At 38.4% G+C, this 17,799-nt stretch overlaps 1 protein-coding gene across 1 annotated transcript in view; it reads left to right on the forward strand.

Annotated features, from left to right (window-relative positions):
• The window catches only part of dsf (nuclear receptor dissatisfaction), a 36,521-nt gene extending 19,491 nt beyond the window's left edge, over nt 1–17,030 (forward strand). Inside the window, exons 4-10 of the mRNA XM_034970991.2 lie at nt 10,372–10,526; nt 11,219–11,392; nt 13,547–13,657; nt 15,005–15,244; nt 15,687–15,768; nt 16,507–16,612; nt 16,832–17,030. Of these exons, the coding sequence (XP_034826882.2) occupies nt 10,372–10,526; nt 11,219–11,392; nt 13,547–13,657; nt 15,005–15,244; nt 15,687–15,768; nt 16,507–16,612; nt 16,832–17,030 (1,067 nt within the window). The remainder of the gene's footprint in view (nt 1–10,371; nt 10,527–11,218; nt 11,393–13,546; nt 13,658–15,004; nt 15,245–15,686; nt 15,769–16,506; nt 16,613–16,831) is intronic.
• The last annotated feature ends 769 nt before the right edge of the window (nt 17,031–17,799 follow it).

The raw sequence follows: 17,799 nt of genomic DNA on the forward strand, positions 1-17,799 counted from the left end.
CGGGCATCAGCTAGTAAGTAAATATGTTGTGTAAGAACGATAAAACCTACTACAAAAGGAACGAAATCCGTAGATAAATTCAACCCGATTATGTGATTTATTTACCTTTTTACCCGGTCCTCTCTACCATCTAAAATATTACCAATATTATGACAATAACCGATTCAACCCTCGTCCGACCTGAGAGAGAATCCCATCAAATTTAATTTTAATGTCGTGCGTGAACAAATTATTGCACGGTCATTGTTTAACGAAAATAAAATGTTATAATGGGATAAACTGCTCCATCTGGCTCTGATGATGTTTTTTCTGTTACCTTGCGCGGTAGTTAATTAATTTCTGCTTTGCAATGGGGGGTTAATTGCATTACAGATGAGTGGATTTGTTGAGGTTTAGTCGTAATTGGTTTTTGGTATTAATAATAATTACCTGTAATATTCAATCGGATCTCGAAATTTTAAGGGTATATTTATCTATCGATTATAGTATAGGAATTAATTCAAAGTTTGAAATTATATTTATGACAAAGCATAGAGTATACTTATGTCTTAACAAATGTACAGTAAAACAACAAAACGCAAAACTCCATGTCTGCCTTTCACGGATTTCTTCATTTCTGATTTAATCATGTGGAAAAACGCTAAACACAGCTCCTTTCATCGTTCGCTCAGTGGCTTTGAGCTTTCTTATGAGGTCCGTAGTTAGCGACCATGACGATATTAGAGATAACTTGACCGTCTCGCTTTTAAATCGAGTTTTAAATCCCAAAACATCATTAAAACAGGTAGATTAGACATACCTACATTTAGATCAATCCATACTAAGTAATATTATAAATGGGAAAGTGTGTTTGTCTGCCTGTCTGATAGGTTTTCAAGGTCCAACAGTTTAACCGATTTTGATGAAATTTGGTACAGAGTTAGCTTGCAACCCGGAAATTAACATTAACAAAAATTTTTACAAAAAAAATAAAAACCGACTTCGATACACAAACACTAAAAATTGAAAAATAATTTAATTTATTACCGAATATATTATGTATGTATTTATTTTTTATTTTATTTTTTATATTATGTATACAAGAGTTAATATAGTTCCATAATAATACTTTTTGGTGCCGGTGCCAATTAGCTTTAGCTGCGCGAATCGTCTAGACTTCATATTTTTATGAGACTCCACAATGGCACCTCATTGGCACCGACCCCAAAAAATATTATTATGGAACTATATTAACTCTTGTATACATAATATATGCGGTAATAAATTAAATTATTTTTCAATTTTTAGTGTTTGTGTATCGAAGTCGGTTTTTATTTTTTTTGTAAAAAAAATTTATTTCACAATTTTTAGTGGCCCCATGGAATTATGCTATGACTGGTTAAAAATCTACTGTTTACTAAGCTATTACACTGATCGCGAGCAATTTACTCTTATCCGTTGAGGAGTTCCAGTATCTATCTTCGAAGATGTTCATCAGATCTTCACCAAATTTAAATGGGACCAACTTTGAAGTATACCCTTTCAAACAAAAAAGAATTTTCAAAATCGGTCCAGGCGTCTTCGAGTAATCGGGGAACATACATAAAAAAAAAAAAAAAGATCCTCCTTTTTTTGAAGTCGGTTAAAAATAACACAAATTTTTATCCCGTAAAATCTAAGAGTTTGTACGGGATTTAAAAAAAACTTAAATCGAAGCGGACGAAGTCGTGGCCAATATCTAGTTAACTATAATTTTATTTATTTTATTATTTTTACTCTGAACAGCTTCTGGAACTCGGCAGCGTAACACCAAACAAAGTTATTTATAGTGCGAAAACAAATCATGGTGCACTCTCAACTTAAGTTTGGAAACAGGCTCCGATGCTCAAAAACCGCTGGCGGCTGCCGCCCGAAGTTGGCACTGTTCCGTCAACTTTGAAAAGATAAAAATCTATTCAGATTTTAATAACAATGCCAATAATAAGTATTTAAGAAAAATATTTTATAAAATTTCAGGTGAACAATCATTTAGGTGGTTTCTTTGAATTGTAGTTGCCTGTAGGTATATAGGTACAACAAGAGTTATTTTTTTATATAATTTTCTAAGCTCTACTTATAATTTGCAAGTATGGTGTTCCAGTTTACCTATACTTTAGCTCAAAGGTAAATAAAAACTTGGATATTTCTCATATTATGTCAGTGCACTCAAAAATATTCTCGAGATCGGCACTTGAGACTTTTAAGGATTTAGGAAATGTGTTCTCTAGAGGTGATAACGGTAAGGAATAATTTCCCGCGCAGGTGTAACGGGCCCTGGGAAGCGGCACACCTGACGCGCCCCCTCTGCCTCTTCGCTGCCCTCCGCCCTCTCTGGCTCGTTAATGATGATGTGCTCAGCCAGCAGACTATTTCACTTCTGAATACATCTTTCTCACTTTTAATCTTACCTCCCTCTCGCTCGCGGGTGGAATTCTCGCGGCATCCCTGTCTATCCAGGTTCGCCTGGTCGCATCCACCTAGTCAATTCGGCAAACGCGTATCTACTTTATGTCGGAAATGTAATGGAACAAATGCGGCTGGAATTAACGTCGAAACGAATGTCGGGACATGGGGTCGTTCTCTCAGCGGATATTTTCCACGCGATGATTTCGGTGCACATCTATAGAGCTGTAATAACGTACCTACTGTTTAATACCGTTGATACCGAAATTAAACCTTAATCGAATCACGATCGACACAGAATAGAGAATGGTTGTAATGTAACTGGGAACATAATAAGAGTAGGAATGTTATGTATGAAATATCAAATAATGAAATATCAATATATCTATTAATCATTAAGTATACTGCTCTTATTTTTTTATGAGTTGCAGCATTCATTCATTCATACTTATTATAAAGACTATTGAAATATGACATATGAATATACAAATCTGCATTTCTACCTCATACTTAAAAGCAGTGACTCCTTATAGTATAAACTTTAAGGAGTCACTGCTCTGATAAAACCACTACTAATATCGTAACTCGTAAGCATTCAAATCCAAACTATAGGAAACATTGTACCAAACTATTAAAAAAGTGGTAATTGAGGGATTTACCTAACACGTTTTAACTTCTACCCCAAAAATAACTCTTTAAAATGGCAAAAGAAAGATTCTTAATCAGGTTTTAATCCTAACGTATTTATAAAGACATTTTCCGTTAGAATCGAATGTTTCCTCAAAGGCCAACGAATGTGAAGATTCTTCGCGTCATGCTCTCTCAATAAACTGCAGGTCCTACCTACGTAAGTGATAGATATAACGGATTTAATCGTTTTAATTTAACAAAAAAAACCTTTTCATTTTAAGATTTTCATTGTTATCCATACTAATATTATAAATGCGAAAGTGTGTCTGTCTGTCTGTCGGTCTGCTAGCCTTTCACAGCCCATCTGCTGGCTACTTTTTATCCCGGAAAATCAAAGAGGTCCCACGGGATTTTTAAAAATCTAAATCCACGCGGACGAAGTCGCGGGCATCCTCTAGTTTTTTAATAAATAGTTTAATTTGATGATTATTAATGATCTATTAAATTACACATAATTTCCTATTTGCAAGAATATTGGGAAAGGTATAACTGTCGTTAATGGTTTTGATTATTTTATTTTTTGCTGTTGATTGTTAAAGTAAAAAAAATACTTACTTAATCTCTCTACAATATGCCCCACCTAATTGATGTGATCCTATAAATTATCTTCCATCAGATCTCGAAGGGAGATGTTAAGAAAGGTATCCTATCCATTTCCTCCAAAGCATGGTGATGATGGTATTAGTTGCGAAATGCTTTTACTTGGATGAATAATTACTTCAAATTGCATGGAAAAAGCTGTGATAGCCTAGTGGTTAGGACGTCCGCCTTCTAATCGGAGGTCAGGGGTTCGATCTCGGGCACGCACCTCTAACTTTTCGGAGTTATGTGCGTTTTAATTAATTAAATATCACTTGCTTTAACGGTGAAGGAAAACATCGTGAGGAAACCTGCATGCCTGAGAGTTCTCCATAATGTTCTCAAAGGTGTGTGAAGTCTACCGATCCGCACATGGCCAGCGTGGTAGACTATGGCCAAAACCCTTCTCACTCTGAGAGGAGACCTGTGCTCTGCCTGTGATGGGTTGATCATGATGAGGCATGGAAAATGGCTAATGTCATTCCTTTACCTAACCCGTCTATCTTTTGCATTTCCGTCCTATTGCTATTTTCCTATATCCTGCTGTAAGTATTTTTTTTAAACCGACACTTGTATGTGATTACACAAAGATGGGATAAGTTCTTTGTCCAAGTATTATTGATTCGCCTAAACTACTTGTCTTGCGAGTGCGTCTTGGGCTACGGTCAATAAACCTTTTGACCATTCACCAATTCGGCTTCGTGAAGCTTTCATAGGCTAGGAGGCGAGCGGAGGATTATTGGCTCATTAATCACCCCCCTGCCTCACGAGAAGCTCTCTACCCGGACCGCCTGCTACCCACTACTGCTGCTATTCGCATGCTACGAGTATGTTCTGTTCAGTTATATCGATTAAATTACCCTGGTGTGCTAGTTTGTCTGTACTATACTAATATTATTTAATATTTATATTATAAAGAGGTAAAGTTTGTAAGTTTGTTTGTAGGAAGTAATCTCTGGAACTACTGAACCGAAAGTTGCGGTTATCATTTAGTTTTTAATATAAAACAAAGTCACAACGTGTTTCTTTAGCCTTTCTTGTAATAAGAGAGATATAGAGTTAATGACAAAATATGTTACCAAGATTTTATGGTTTGGATTTTAAATTAATATGAATTTAGATAAATTAGTGTATGAAACTCTACATAATGAGGTATTAAAACACTTGTGTGATACTATTAAAAACTCGCCTGCGGCTCGTTGTTTAAACTCACAACTCGTGTTTTAATACCACCCATTATGCAACCGTTTCATAAACTACTATTATTTTATACACACGACATATAAGTCGGTATTAAAATCGATCGATATAAAAAATCGATATAAAAAAAATTAATATCGATTTTATAAGCAATAGATATTATATCGACTGTAAGCTCCATTTATGAGCGAATACGCACGCAAATACATACGTGCATAGTTTCCTTGCCCACTCCCCCCGTTAAGAAATCAAGAGTAGGTTACACTTGGCTACAGATGTTCCAGGGGTTCTTAGATGAAGTTCATAAGGAAGTCTAATTAAACTTATCTTGATAAACGAGTTTGGTTTAGATAAGCTGTCTATGAATAAAACATTTGTATGTGTATCTTTAAACATATCAGAATATTAGTTTATTATAATTCATATTTACTTACGATTTACTTATCATAAATCTATATAAATAAAAATGAATCGCTGAAATATATGCGCATAACTTCCGAACGACTGCACCAAATTGGTTAATTAATTTTTTGTGTTTATGTAATCAGGACAAGGTTCTATCTTCTACGTTCTATCTACGGGAAAAGACAGTTCCCGCAGGACGCAGACAAAGTCGCGGGCGACAGATAGTATATTATAAAAATTAGTTGTTTACTTAAAAGTCATAAGTGCTTAAAAAGCTGAAGTATATTAAAATTTGGGTTTTGAAGAGCGCGGTCTGTTTTCGTCTAGCGAAAATGTGTAAACGGGACTAATACACTTTATAAATACTTTTGACAGATTTTCTGTAGGTATCTATCTATTTTTTATCAATACTACACACTGAAGAAACCTTTGAGATTGATCTTATGCGCTACCTCGTAGCTCGTCGTAACTTAGCTACGACAGAAAAGTTGTTGTCGTGAAATATTAATTAAAATGTTGTATATGAAAAATGAAGCAGTTATCTGTTTCTTACGAAACATAAAAAGTACCCCCGCCACCCCCGTTGAATATATTACCTATAATAATATAATTCAACGGGGGTGGCGGACTGTAATCCAAATGGTCATAGGTTCAAATCAAGCCCCATCCATTGCACTATTGTCACTTGTCATAACTACGTACCTACTCTTAGCACAAATTGTTCTCATATTGAACATACTATTTTATTTTTAAGAACGAATTAAAAAACTGAATGTACCTACCTAATTAATTTCAACAAACCTCACGAGTACTACGCCTACAGGCAAACAGAACAATGCATCGTGCAGTTTTTGTAACAGCCATACCTTTTGCAAAAATACATTTTGTTTGCTTTCAATTCGATACTGGCGGGGGCTTTTGACTGATAGATGTTTGAAGTTAAATCTCCCTTCTAAGCGCTACAAACGTGATTCAGTGGGCGTCTTTTTGAAGGGCTTAATACTCTTTAGTCTTTCAAAGTCGTTGAGAACATTTAAGGTATTAAGGAAATGAAACGTTACTTATTCAGGAGTACAGATATTTACTTAACTACTGGCTGATAACCACTATTTCGTCCGCATAGATTTAGGTTCTTAAAAATCCCGTGAGGACACTTTCATTTTCCAGGAGAAAAAGTAGCTTATGTACTTCTTCAGGTCTTTAACTAAATACCATGCAAAATCACGTCGATTTGTTGCTCCATTGCGGCGTGATTAAAGGGCCAACCAATTTCACATCTATAATATGTAAAAGGAAAAGCTGACTGACTGATTGACTGACTGGCTGATCCTGATGGATCAGCTCAAACTACTGGACGGATCGGGCTGAAATTCAGCATGCAGATAGCTATTATGACGTAGACATTGCCAAGAAAGAATTTTTGGAAGGAAAGGAAAATGCAACCCCTAAGGGGTTAAAATAGGGATTTGATATGTGTGTAGTCCACGGGGATGAAATCGCGGGAATAAGCTAGTTTATAATTTGGGTAGTAAGGTAGTGATGGGTAGGTACGAACCAAGGTAGTTTTGTGAATAGTTACCTCACTACTGAACACGGGTCTCCTCTCAGAATGCAAAGGGTTGCGCTATAGTCTACCACGCTGGCCAAGTGCGGATTAGCGGACTTTACCCACCTTTGAGAACATTACGTTGAACTCTCAGGTATACAGGTTTCCTGACGATGTTTTGCTTCACCGTAAAGCACGCACATAACTCCAAAAAGTCAAAGGTGCCCGAGATCGAACACCGGAACCCCCGACTGGAAGACCCACGTCTTAACTACCGCTTTTACAGAATTTGAGTGCCAACCTATCTTAAGAAACGAAAACGTTGGAAAATTAAAACTTAGTTTCAATTTTCCAACATGTAATTAAAATCTCGCTTATCCGCGTCACTCTGTAACTAAGCCCCTTGGCTTGCGTGTCCCTCCGGGTCAATTAGTTTAGGGGATTTCAGACCTTGATCTGAACTATTAAAGTCGACTTTGCAAAGTTAAGGTGGTAGTGGATCGGGGAAGAAGCCGAGAAAAAAGCACGTGTTCATTTGGGATAACACTCGCCCTATAAACAAAGGTTAACATTTGTTACAGTTGCGTATAGCTACTTACACATAGCTAAATAAGTACGGGCTAGATGCTTTGGCGATAGTCTATACCCCGGGCGTCGACGTTTTGACCTATAAGAGCTAAAAAATAAAATGTTATTTACTAGATGATGCCCGCGTCCCCTACTGCTCATCAGCGTGGATTTAGCTTTTAAAAATTCTGTGGGAACTCTTTTTTCGGGATGAAAATTAGTCTCTAATTCGTCTCCAGGATGCATGCCATCTCTATATGAAGTAGATTATGCCCACAATTTCATCCAAGTGGATTTAAGTGTTTTAAAATCCCGTAGGAACTCTTTGATTTTCCGGGAGCAAAAGTAGCAATAACTAGTCCTTCCCCGGGGACCGGGATCCTAGTTATCTCTGTACCAAATTTCGTCAAAATGGGTTAAACGGATGGGCCGTGAAAAGCTAGTAGACAGACAGACAGACACACTTAAGATGAATAGTATTGATTTAGAAAGCATTATGATTAGGTGAAGTAGCAATAGGCAGGGCACATAGTTTGAAAACCCGATTTTAGGCAGGAACAGCTTTTCTTCCAAGCGTAAGTAAGCTTATATGAGAATATGAAATAGACTCGAAGTACTATCTCGGAACTATATGAACCTACCTATCATGAAAGCCATCATGTCATTGTTAGGTATGTATCGCAAAGACAGAAGCTTTAATTTTGTGTAGAGTTTAAGTAAGTATATTGCGAATCTAAAAACGAATCCTGTATTTGCGAGGTATACCGTATACTCGTATGTTCGAACACCACATCTGCATTCAGTAGATACCCTTTCAATAGTATTTAAGCCACGGCCATGTGGAGTGTCCGTAACTATTCACATTTTCACTTTAAGCCGGCACGATCGCGGGAACGAGCGTATGCGATCAGGCCTTGCCATGTGCGGATACAATAGCCACATTCTCATGGACTCAGCCTCGGTAAGCTGATTGCGTGACGTCATTATTCTGGGGCTAGCGCACATTGATCGTGCTAACGAACTGTTTAATGTTTAATGTGCGTTCTTTGATCTAGGGTAAATTTGTAAATAGCATTAAAAATTTAAAACCTACCCTACAGCTTACACATTCCAATATTGAGACCTAATTTAACATCCGAGTTAACTAACGTGATGTGTGCGTTATTTAAATCTATCGTTTAGGTAACATCAAGATTTGATATTTCGAATATAAAACATATTAATTCTAGCTTTTTGGCTATTCTTAGTGGTCCATCTCAATTCAGAATACGAGCTTGGTTACAGGCTTGCATATTTTAATCCTTAGTCTTTATTTCTCTCCTTGGTCTTCCAAGACCTTCTTGACAAGCAGCTCAAAACTTGCAACTTTAGATTGGACTGGACTTCTCGTTTTGCGCGCACTTTACCTTGTAGCTTTACAGTGGTCCTATAAGAAGATTGTGGTTTTATAGATGCAGTTACGGACATTTTTGTAACAATATTTAAGGCTGCAGAGTGACTTTGTTTATCATTTTAGGTTTAGTTTAATTTAGAAGCTATAATGGAACCAATACGTACGAATAAACAAAGACGGTTAAACACAAAACCTTCTGAACTTGGATAAATAAATACCAGTCATCTTCTGTTTTACAATGTTCATGCATAGGTATCTACCAGTTTATGTTTCTGTGTGCAATGTGGACATGACTATAATAATATGATATAGGTCGTAGGCTTATAGGCGAAGTGAGCCTGGCTTATCGGGGTCTCGGCATCGGCGGCACATAAGCGGTTCACGGCTCTATAATCCTCCGTGTTCAACAACGTTCAACTGTTACTTGCATTCGTAATAAAGCGATAAGCCTACTTTTTTTGTCAATTAAACTTTTTATTCACCTATTTTAAAAAGTAATTTCATGTGTAACTTGTATGTAGGTGACTAATTTTTTAGCATAATTTACGTAAATGGGTAAGCTTGTATGTACTTCTATTTTTGTAATAAGTACTTTTGTGTCTTCTTTTTATAATGAAGAATGTTAAACTAAACTAAACTAAGCTTTAGAAGATTTTAGTATCAGTAGATACCTACTTACTTACCTAATAAATTAGAGTGTTTACCCGTAGATAGGAAAATAATTATTTCACTGCTCATGCTTCCAAGTTATTCTTTATGCTGGTTGTAAGCGGACTAAAACTACATAAAATTTGTATGGAAAGTTCTATAATGCCTGAGCCTAGCCTCCTATGCTCGTATGCTCTTGTACTTTATTCATGTAAACTATAGTTGGTGTCATGTCACGGCATTCCGATTTCCGAACCAGTGGTAAATTAAACTATTTAACGATTCAAAAGCACTTTGAATAAAAATATATTCTATTCTATTTTATGTCAAAGGGTTTCTGACCCTGAACTTGCGCAGTTCGGATATATTGATCTACATATTTAACATCTCATTAAATGGCATCTGACATTGTACCTGCGCAATGGGTGATTTATCGATGTTATGGCTAGATCATACACAATTACCAGTGAAAGTGAGCTCACCCACAGGTCGCGGTCGCTTATCAGTGCCGGCTGAGTTTGTTGTGGACTCTTCTCAGACTTGGGCGCGTTTGGCACCCTCGTAGCTTTACTACCTATATAATCTTACAAATCTAACAATTTTGACAATCAAGTTACCTATTTTGAATAAATCATTTGACTTTTACTTCATTTCCTCGCAATCGCAAAACATAACTATAGTACCTACTTACAAGGATTTAGTAATGAATAGGTACCAATTGCGGGCTTTCGTTACGACGAAGCAATTCTTCGGTTTATAATAACTACATAAAAAGTGATTATTTTGTGTAGGTTATCTTGGTACCCATTACACTATTATTTTACAGGTAGGCTACCTAAAAATCGTATACATAGCGAATAGCAATGAAGCATAGAGGTAGAGGTAATCCTACTCCTAATTCAAACACTTTATCTGATGGCAGCGGTCCAGCACGAGCGAGGTCCCCGGAAGCCTAAGCCGCATCCAGGGGCATTAGGATCTTTGCCGCCGCCACTCGGACATACTCACAAACCACACCCTTTGAAGCTCTCTCCTCCATCGCCCTATACCACACTGGCTCAGCCGTTCAACTTTCAGGTAAGTAATTTATTATTCTTTTTGTCTAAAATGTTTGTTGATCTATTTATAATATATGTACTATATTATAATCACGTTTAATTTGGCACAACAGGTGGCCTTGTGGTCAGAACGACCGTCTCCTATTTGGAAGGTAGGGGGTTCGATCCCGGGCACGCTGCACGCCCCTCTAATTTTTCGGAGTTATATGCGCTTTAAGTAAATAAATATAACTTTATTTAACGATGAAGGAAAACATCGCGAGGAGATCTGCATGCCTGAGAGTTCTTCACAATGTTCTCTAAAGTGTATGAAGTTTGCAAATCCGCAATTGGTCAGCATGGTGGGGTGGACTATGGCCAAACCCTTCTCATACTGATAGGAAATGAAGCGCTCTGTAGTCTGTAGTGAGCTGGCAATGGGTTGGTCATGATGAAGATGATGATGAATGATGAATGAATATTTGGCGTATCAACGTGCACTGACATCTGTGTAATCAAAGCTTTATCTACAAAACCATGCATGTTTAGGGTCTAGGAGCATAACTGCCATAAGTGTCATCATGTGCCATAGAGATCGCAACCAAGTACCTGCTGTACTTTCGTATACCTAAGTACATTAACTTACAAGGGACTCATAATCCACTTCTGTAGTTTATTTTTAGTCTTTAATTTTGTATTTAGGTAATTTAAAAAATCCGTCTTACTCTATAGTTCAGTATAAGTGGAATAAGCGAACCAGCACCGCTGAGCACGGCATCGTCCGCCGGTTCGAGCAATGCGGGAGGCGCAGGGGCGGTCAGCCCATTGCCCTTGATCGCCGACCCCTTCCTCGCGCCGCCACCTCCTGGACTACTGCATATGCTCATGTCTAGTGATAAATGTCAGGTTGGTATACCTAATACTCTTACATTCCCCCTTGCGATGAGTTGTAAGGGTGGTAAATTGGGCGGAATGGAAATATACCCGGATACGGAATAATCTACCACCTTACAAAGATTAGAGGAAAATAATAATTTACTTTACTTGATCTATCTACCTAGTAAAGAATAGAAGCTAGCCGTCGACTCCCTTGTAATGTATATGAGGTGTTATAAATGAAATTTGCTAGATGTTAGGCAAAATTGTTTTTAATGTAACTTTTACCGGGGTCGCTTAATACATAGTGATGGCTAATAATGCTTAGTTATTCTAGCTTAATGCCAAGACTTAATTTAGATACATTAGAATGCCTTAGGTAGATAGTACATAAAATCTATGTTTTAAATTTAAGATGCCATTGGCATGGAATAGACAATGGGGCCGATTCTCTAGTACACAATCTCTAAACTAAAGTAAATTAACAGGTCTAAATCTAGTGCTTTCCTTTTCTGCAAGCAACATTATGAAAGGATAGCAATAGATTTAGATGTGATATTTTAGTTTAGTTTAGAGATTGTGTACAAAGGAATTAGCCACAATGACACAGTAAAATTCATAAAATTGTTTCAAAATAAAGCTCAGTAGTAAAGACAGGGTTCTTACTGTACACATACACGAAGAAGGTTCACTAAACTGTTCCAGGATACAAACATTTGCTTACTTGTAGGTGCGAAGACTGCAAGGTAGCTGGACGGCATCGGCCAAGCTCCCAAAACTCGATTTAACTTGATTCTTCACAACCGAAATGTTTCATTACAAAGATTTTCACCAAGTCTTATCCATAGAATTAAGTTGCCAACGTGAATGTGCAAAAGAAATAAATACGGAAAACGAAAGCGAAATACGAAAACCGAAAACTAAAAACGGAAACGCAAACGGAAACCCTGTAACAAAGAAAAACAAGATTATAATTTGTGCTGTGTGAAAATTTCGACACGTGGAATTTTCCCGATCAAACACAACTCACCTATTGAACTCCTGGCCACCAATGGTTTTCAGGAGTCCACCCACAACCCATTATCCTCATTTATTTGGGAAGGTAAAATAACTGGAACTGAAAGGGAAATCATGAAATTAGGATTTTCTCTAACCAAACCGCCATTTTGTCGAATCCACATTACTTGATTTTTCACTCACCATAATTGATGAAACATTGAAATACGTTAGGATGACTAAATTTATAACTATTGTATTTTCCCAGGCGAAGCCATGGGCGAAAAAGAGTGAGATTTTCCTGGAACGAAAAAATTCGTCTTCACATGTTGACTCCAGAAAAATTCTAAATCTCACCAATCGGTGTTGCCAGACGCAACCCGAGTGTGGCCGCTCTCAGTTAGTTTGATCATGAAGCCAATTCATTTTTGAATATTTGCGGAACCTAAGGATATATTATAAGAACCGTTTTGTTAATGACTTAACAATAAACAAATGATATTATGGTTTTATTTAATTATTTTGTTTTATTTTTACGACAATTGACAACGAAGCAAACGCCATCTATTGTGGCTCGAATGAACTCTGAACATCGACCCACGCGTAGTTCTGCACCTTGATGCTAGGTGGCACCAACATACTTTGAACAAAATTGATTTTTATTAAAAACGAAACGCTAGTTAGTAGTTCAAAATTTACAACGTCACAGAGTGGTTCTTATTTATTACCAGCTATTTAGCTTCCACCTCTTTGTTTTTCCCACCTCTTTCTGTTCTATCGTGTGCCAAAACCGGCGCATTAGTTCGGTTAACCGGACTAAAAATCGAGCCACTAGGGGGTAAGCAATCAAGCATTGAAAATAAGAGAATCAAATGCTTCATTGACATAGTGCGTATATGTATGGTCTCTTTCAAAAAACAATGTTTTTAAGTAACTTATCAAATATAGTGCGTACAAAATGACTCCCCACGCACCATTTTAACTCTATGGGTCAACTGTTACGTCAAAAGTACGGTTTACCTTTAAAGTATGGACTAAAATTGTATTTTTAACAAGCAATTTGACACAAAAAGTTAGTGCGTGAGGGGTAATTTTTTACGCATTATAAAAAAAACTACTTATTTCAAACTTTGTATTGTTGTTTGTCATTTACCACGAAATGGAAAGCTATAACTAAAAACTTTTCAGGAATTGATGTGGAGCGCGAAGCAGTTGCAACTCCAAGGTGACCCTTCCCTATTGCGTCCGCCGCCGAATGCATTCGGAGCTCCACTCGCTCCTACTTGGGAATTATTACAAGTGAGAAAAATTAACCTACGATACTTTATGACTGCAAAGAGACCTCAATGAAATTGTAGAAACTATTTTGATGTTAGATATCTAATGTTGAGCCAAAAGATACGTAAAGATAGTAGTAAGAAGGTTGGATAAGTGAATCCTCAATTATTCTAAAGAACAGTGAAAGGCCAAACTTCATTTTTGCCTAATAAATACTGAGGCGTTTTGCTCTGGTACAGTACCTACTGACACGATAGTCGAAATTAACTACAAATAAGTAGAATGTGTATAATTAGGTAACGTTAAAAACTGTAGCAACATCCTCTACGACGTAGAGTATGTCACAATCTCCTAGTACTTACGTAGCACCTGTTTAAAATGAAACTGAATTGCATTTTCAATGTATTTTAATTAAATATTTTTAGTGAGAAATAGTAAAACTTGAAGAAAATAGTAGGTATATTACACGATAGGTTGAGATGGCAATCGGGGAGGGATCGCCCTGCACACCCGCACAGCGCCAGCGCTAACACAGTGCGGGCGAGCGCGGGTGACGTGCGGGTGTGCGGGGCGTCCCGTTGCCTCATAGCCCGATTTCCATCTAGACCTGTCGCTGACTTTAGGTATATCTACCTACTTGTACGTATCATGAACGTGTATTGTGGTACCAACTACCAATCGTAGACCACTGGACGATTTTTTACTGAAGAACCGTTGGTTTCTAATAGGTACTCCTTTTGTAACTTAGTGAATTTAGGGTATTTTTCATGGGTTTTTTACTGCGTTTTAATTCTTGAGTTGTTCTGGAACTCGTCTATTGATCCACAAGTCGTTGTGATGGGTGTGTGCAATGCCATCGATAGGTGTCTTTTTGACTCGAGGGCGGGCGCGAAGTTGTGATTGGGCGGCCGAGGGGTGACTTTTCGCCTTCACTTGACTTACCCCGCCCATCAGTCGTAATGCGACGTTGACTTTGGTACGCCTACAACTTATGTACCTACCTATATTAGGTACACATCAGTAGGTATAGTTCATTAACCGATATCATTAAAAAACAATGTAAAGTCATCAAGACACTTCGGCCGTGCTCACTTTGTATGCGTTTTCGCATTAAATTCGGACGTGCGAACATGTACAAAAAGGCACGAACGATACCTATCCTTGAGCTGTGCCTTAAGGCACAGTACCAAGTGCACTTTGGATGCGAGTTAGTCGTACTTACGTATGATTAACGCGCATCCAGTGAGAGCGCTCTCGCGCGGCCTTCGATACTAAGTATCTTAATTTAGTTGTTCAAAAAATTTGCAAAATATTATGCAGAAGCATACCTACAACCAGAGATAAATAAATAAATTATCTCTGCCCTAGGAAACAAGTGCACGTTTACTGTTCATGGCAGTGCGATGGGTTCGATGCTTAGCACCGTTCCAAGCACTAGCGGCGAGTGACCAGCTAGTTCTGCTGCGTGCTGCATGGAAGGACCTGTTTGTTCTGCACCTGGCGCAGTGGTCGGCGCCCTGGGACTTGGCGCCGCTGCTCGCCGCGCCCGCTGCCCGCGCGAGACTGCCGCCTGAACCACTGGCTGATCTCGAACTCAATACATTACAAGTAAGGATATTTTCCGACAGGTTCTACGCTAGACAGTGGCAGACTGACCGTTGGAAGCCAGGGGCAGCATCACAGAATGAGACCCGTGGTTTCCTTTATGGTGATTTGTTATTTTTTTGAGCGCGTCGAGCAGTCGTGATCCATGAATAAAGAAAACGAAACCTGTGCCTTAATAGGAATCTATTTTCTTAGACTATAATTTAAAAATCCGTTATTTGCGAGACACACTCGCCCACCAAGGGTTCCGTAGCTTGCAAAGAAATGTAGGTTACCTACCTATAAGTAAATAGGTAGTGTGTTAAAATTAAATAACTGTCTCAAAACAAATCCTTTTTACTCGAGACCGCAAAACTAACTTTATCGGTAAAAACATCCAGCTGATTTTACCGTTGACGAATAGGTACCAATATTGTATGAAAAAAATAAGTAATTTTACTTGCAGGAGATCCTTTGCCGGTTTCGTCAAATTGCACCCGATGGAAGCGAGTGCGGCTGCATGAAAGCGATAGTTCTCTTTTCACCAGGTTTGTATAGTAGGTATATGTTCTATCAGTAGAATTTATTAGTAGACTGACTGTCCCGCTTACACGTAGGGTACCTATAAAGGTCATTAAAAGGATATGGAACTACTTAAAAAGCGATGTAAAAGGTTTACTGTATTTTGGTACCTACTTATTCCAGATTTTATTCGGTCATTTTCAGACACCGACTTTCATTACATCGACAGTCAAAATCAACCTTCGTCACCTCGGCAGGTGACATAGGCCTTCATCGCCTCGACAGCCGACATTGGCCTTCGTCACCTCGACAGTTTACATCGGCCTTCGTCGCCTCGACAGTCGACATCGACCTTCGTCACCTCAACAGTCGACATCGGCCTCCGTCGAATTGACGGTCTACATCGACCTTCGTTATGTGGACATTCGACGTCGACCTTCGTTAACACGACAGTCAACATCGACCTTCGTTATCTCAACAGTCAACATAGACATTCGTTGCATCAGTCGACATCGATTTTCGTCATTTTGACATCGTCGTTCGTTACTAAGACAGTCGACATTGCCCTTCATTATCTGGACAGTCCTTCGCTGACACGACAGTCAACATCGTCCTTCGTTGGTACGAAAGTCGCCATCGAACTTCGATATCTCGACAGTTGACATCCAATTTCGGTGGCTCAACAGTCGACATCAACCTTCGTTTTCCTATCTACCTTCCTAGGTACCTACTTAACTTATAGTCCATTCTTCATATTTTATTAGATACACCCGGACTAAGCGAGACACAGCCCGTGGAAATGTTACAAGACCAGGCGCAGTGCATTTTAGCAGACTACGTTAGGACAAGATACACACGACAGCCCACCAGGTAGGTATATACCTAACAGACTTTAAAGGCATACCTATATTTTACAGCTTATTTAGGCACTTACTCTTTCCGCGAGGAGACCCGGTACAATAGTGAGCCGGCGGTGGATTGATGATGATGATATGTAGATCTTCATGGTTGATGGAAATATCTTCCTACTAAGCAATAATTTTAGGTCAACCTAGTATGACTATATACATAGCTCTTCATTTCTTTTAGGTTCGGCCGACTCCTCCTGTTGCTGCCATCACTGCGAGCAGTGCGAGCGCGTTCCATAGAACTGCTCCTATTTCGCGAAACAGTGGGTGACGTCTCTGTAGCTACTCTGCTGCACGACATGTACAGGATGCAACCCGCACCAGCGCCCGCCTTCCAACCGCCACCGCCACCATCCACTGACCATTGCTCTTCACCATAAGAAATTCTTTAAAATTTATTCCAAGTTTTTGTAAACTACAAAGTGCAAATGCATTTTTGACTTTTATTATTCGGATACAAATTAGGTCTTGACAGTGACCTCTCCTAGTACTTAATGCAGAGATAAATCTGAGAGCAAAGTGAGCTAACCTGGTAGGAGTACGGAAGTTTATATTGAACTCCTGATTGGTTTCTATGCGACATCATACCGGAACGCTTAATAACTTGGCGGCACGACTATACCGGTAACTAGCCACGGCCGAAGCCTTCACGGCAGATCAGACCAGAGCCAATTTAGTAATTATAAATTTCTGAAGTAGGTACTCCTGAGTTCTGCCGTTCTTATCTAAGGTTGAGATCTATAGAAGGCACTTTGACTTTGACTTGCACGAGTATAAATCTGTCTCGATTTTAACTGAAACTTAAGTCTGAGCAAAGTCTAAGGCTGAAATCTATAGAGCGCATTTTAACTTAGATTAGACTTAAGATTGAGTTAAAACGAGACAGATTTATGTGAAAGATATAGCTCTATCACGTTTTAATTCTGTCTTAGCAAAGTCTAAGGAAATTCAAGAGTGCGCTCTATAGATCTCAGCCTAAGATTTCGTGCAATTATACTGTCTTGTTCGGCAGCTCCTCAATTTAACTACCAACTGAACCATAGAGTAGGATTGAACTGAATTATTTTTAAATGGGTGTGATACTTATAGATAGAAGTAGATTGCAAAAACTTTGAAATGTAAATACCAGAGTTTATACGATGCACTGTA

The sequence above is a fragment of the Maniola hyperantus genome, chromosome 8 (assembly GCF_902806685.2).
Source record: "Maniola hyperantus chromosome 8, iAphHyp1.2, whole genome shotgun sequence".
Taxonomy (NCBI): domain Eukaryota; kingdom Metazoa; phylum Arthropoda; class Insecta; order Lepidoptera; family Nymphalidae; genus Maniola; species Maniola hyperantus.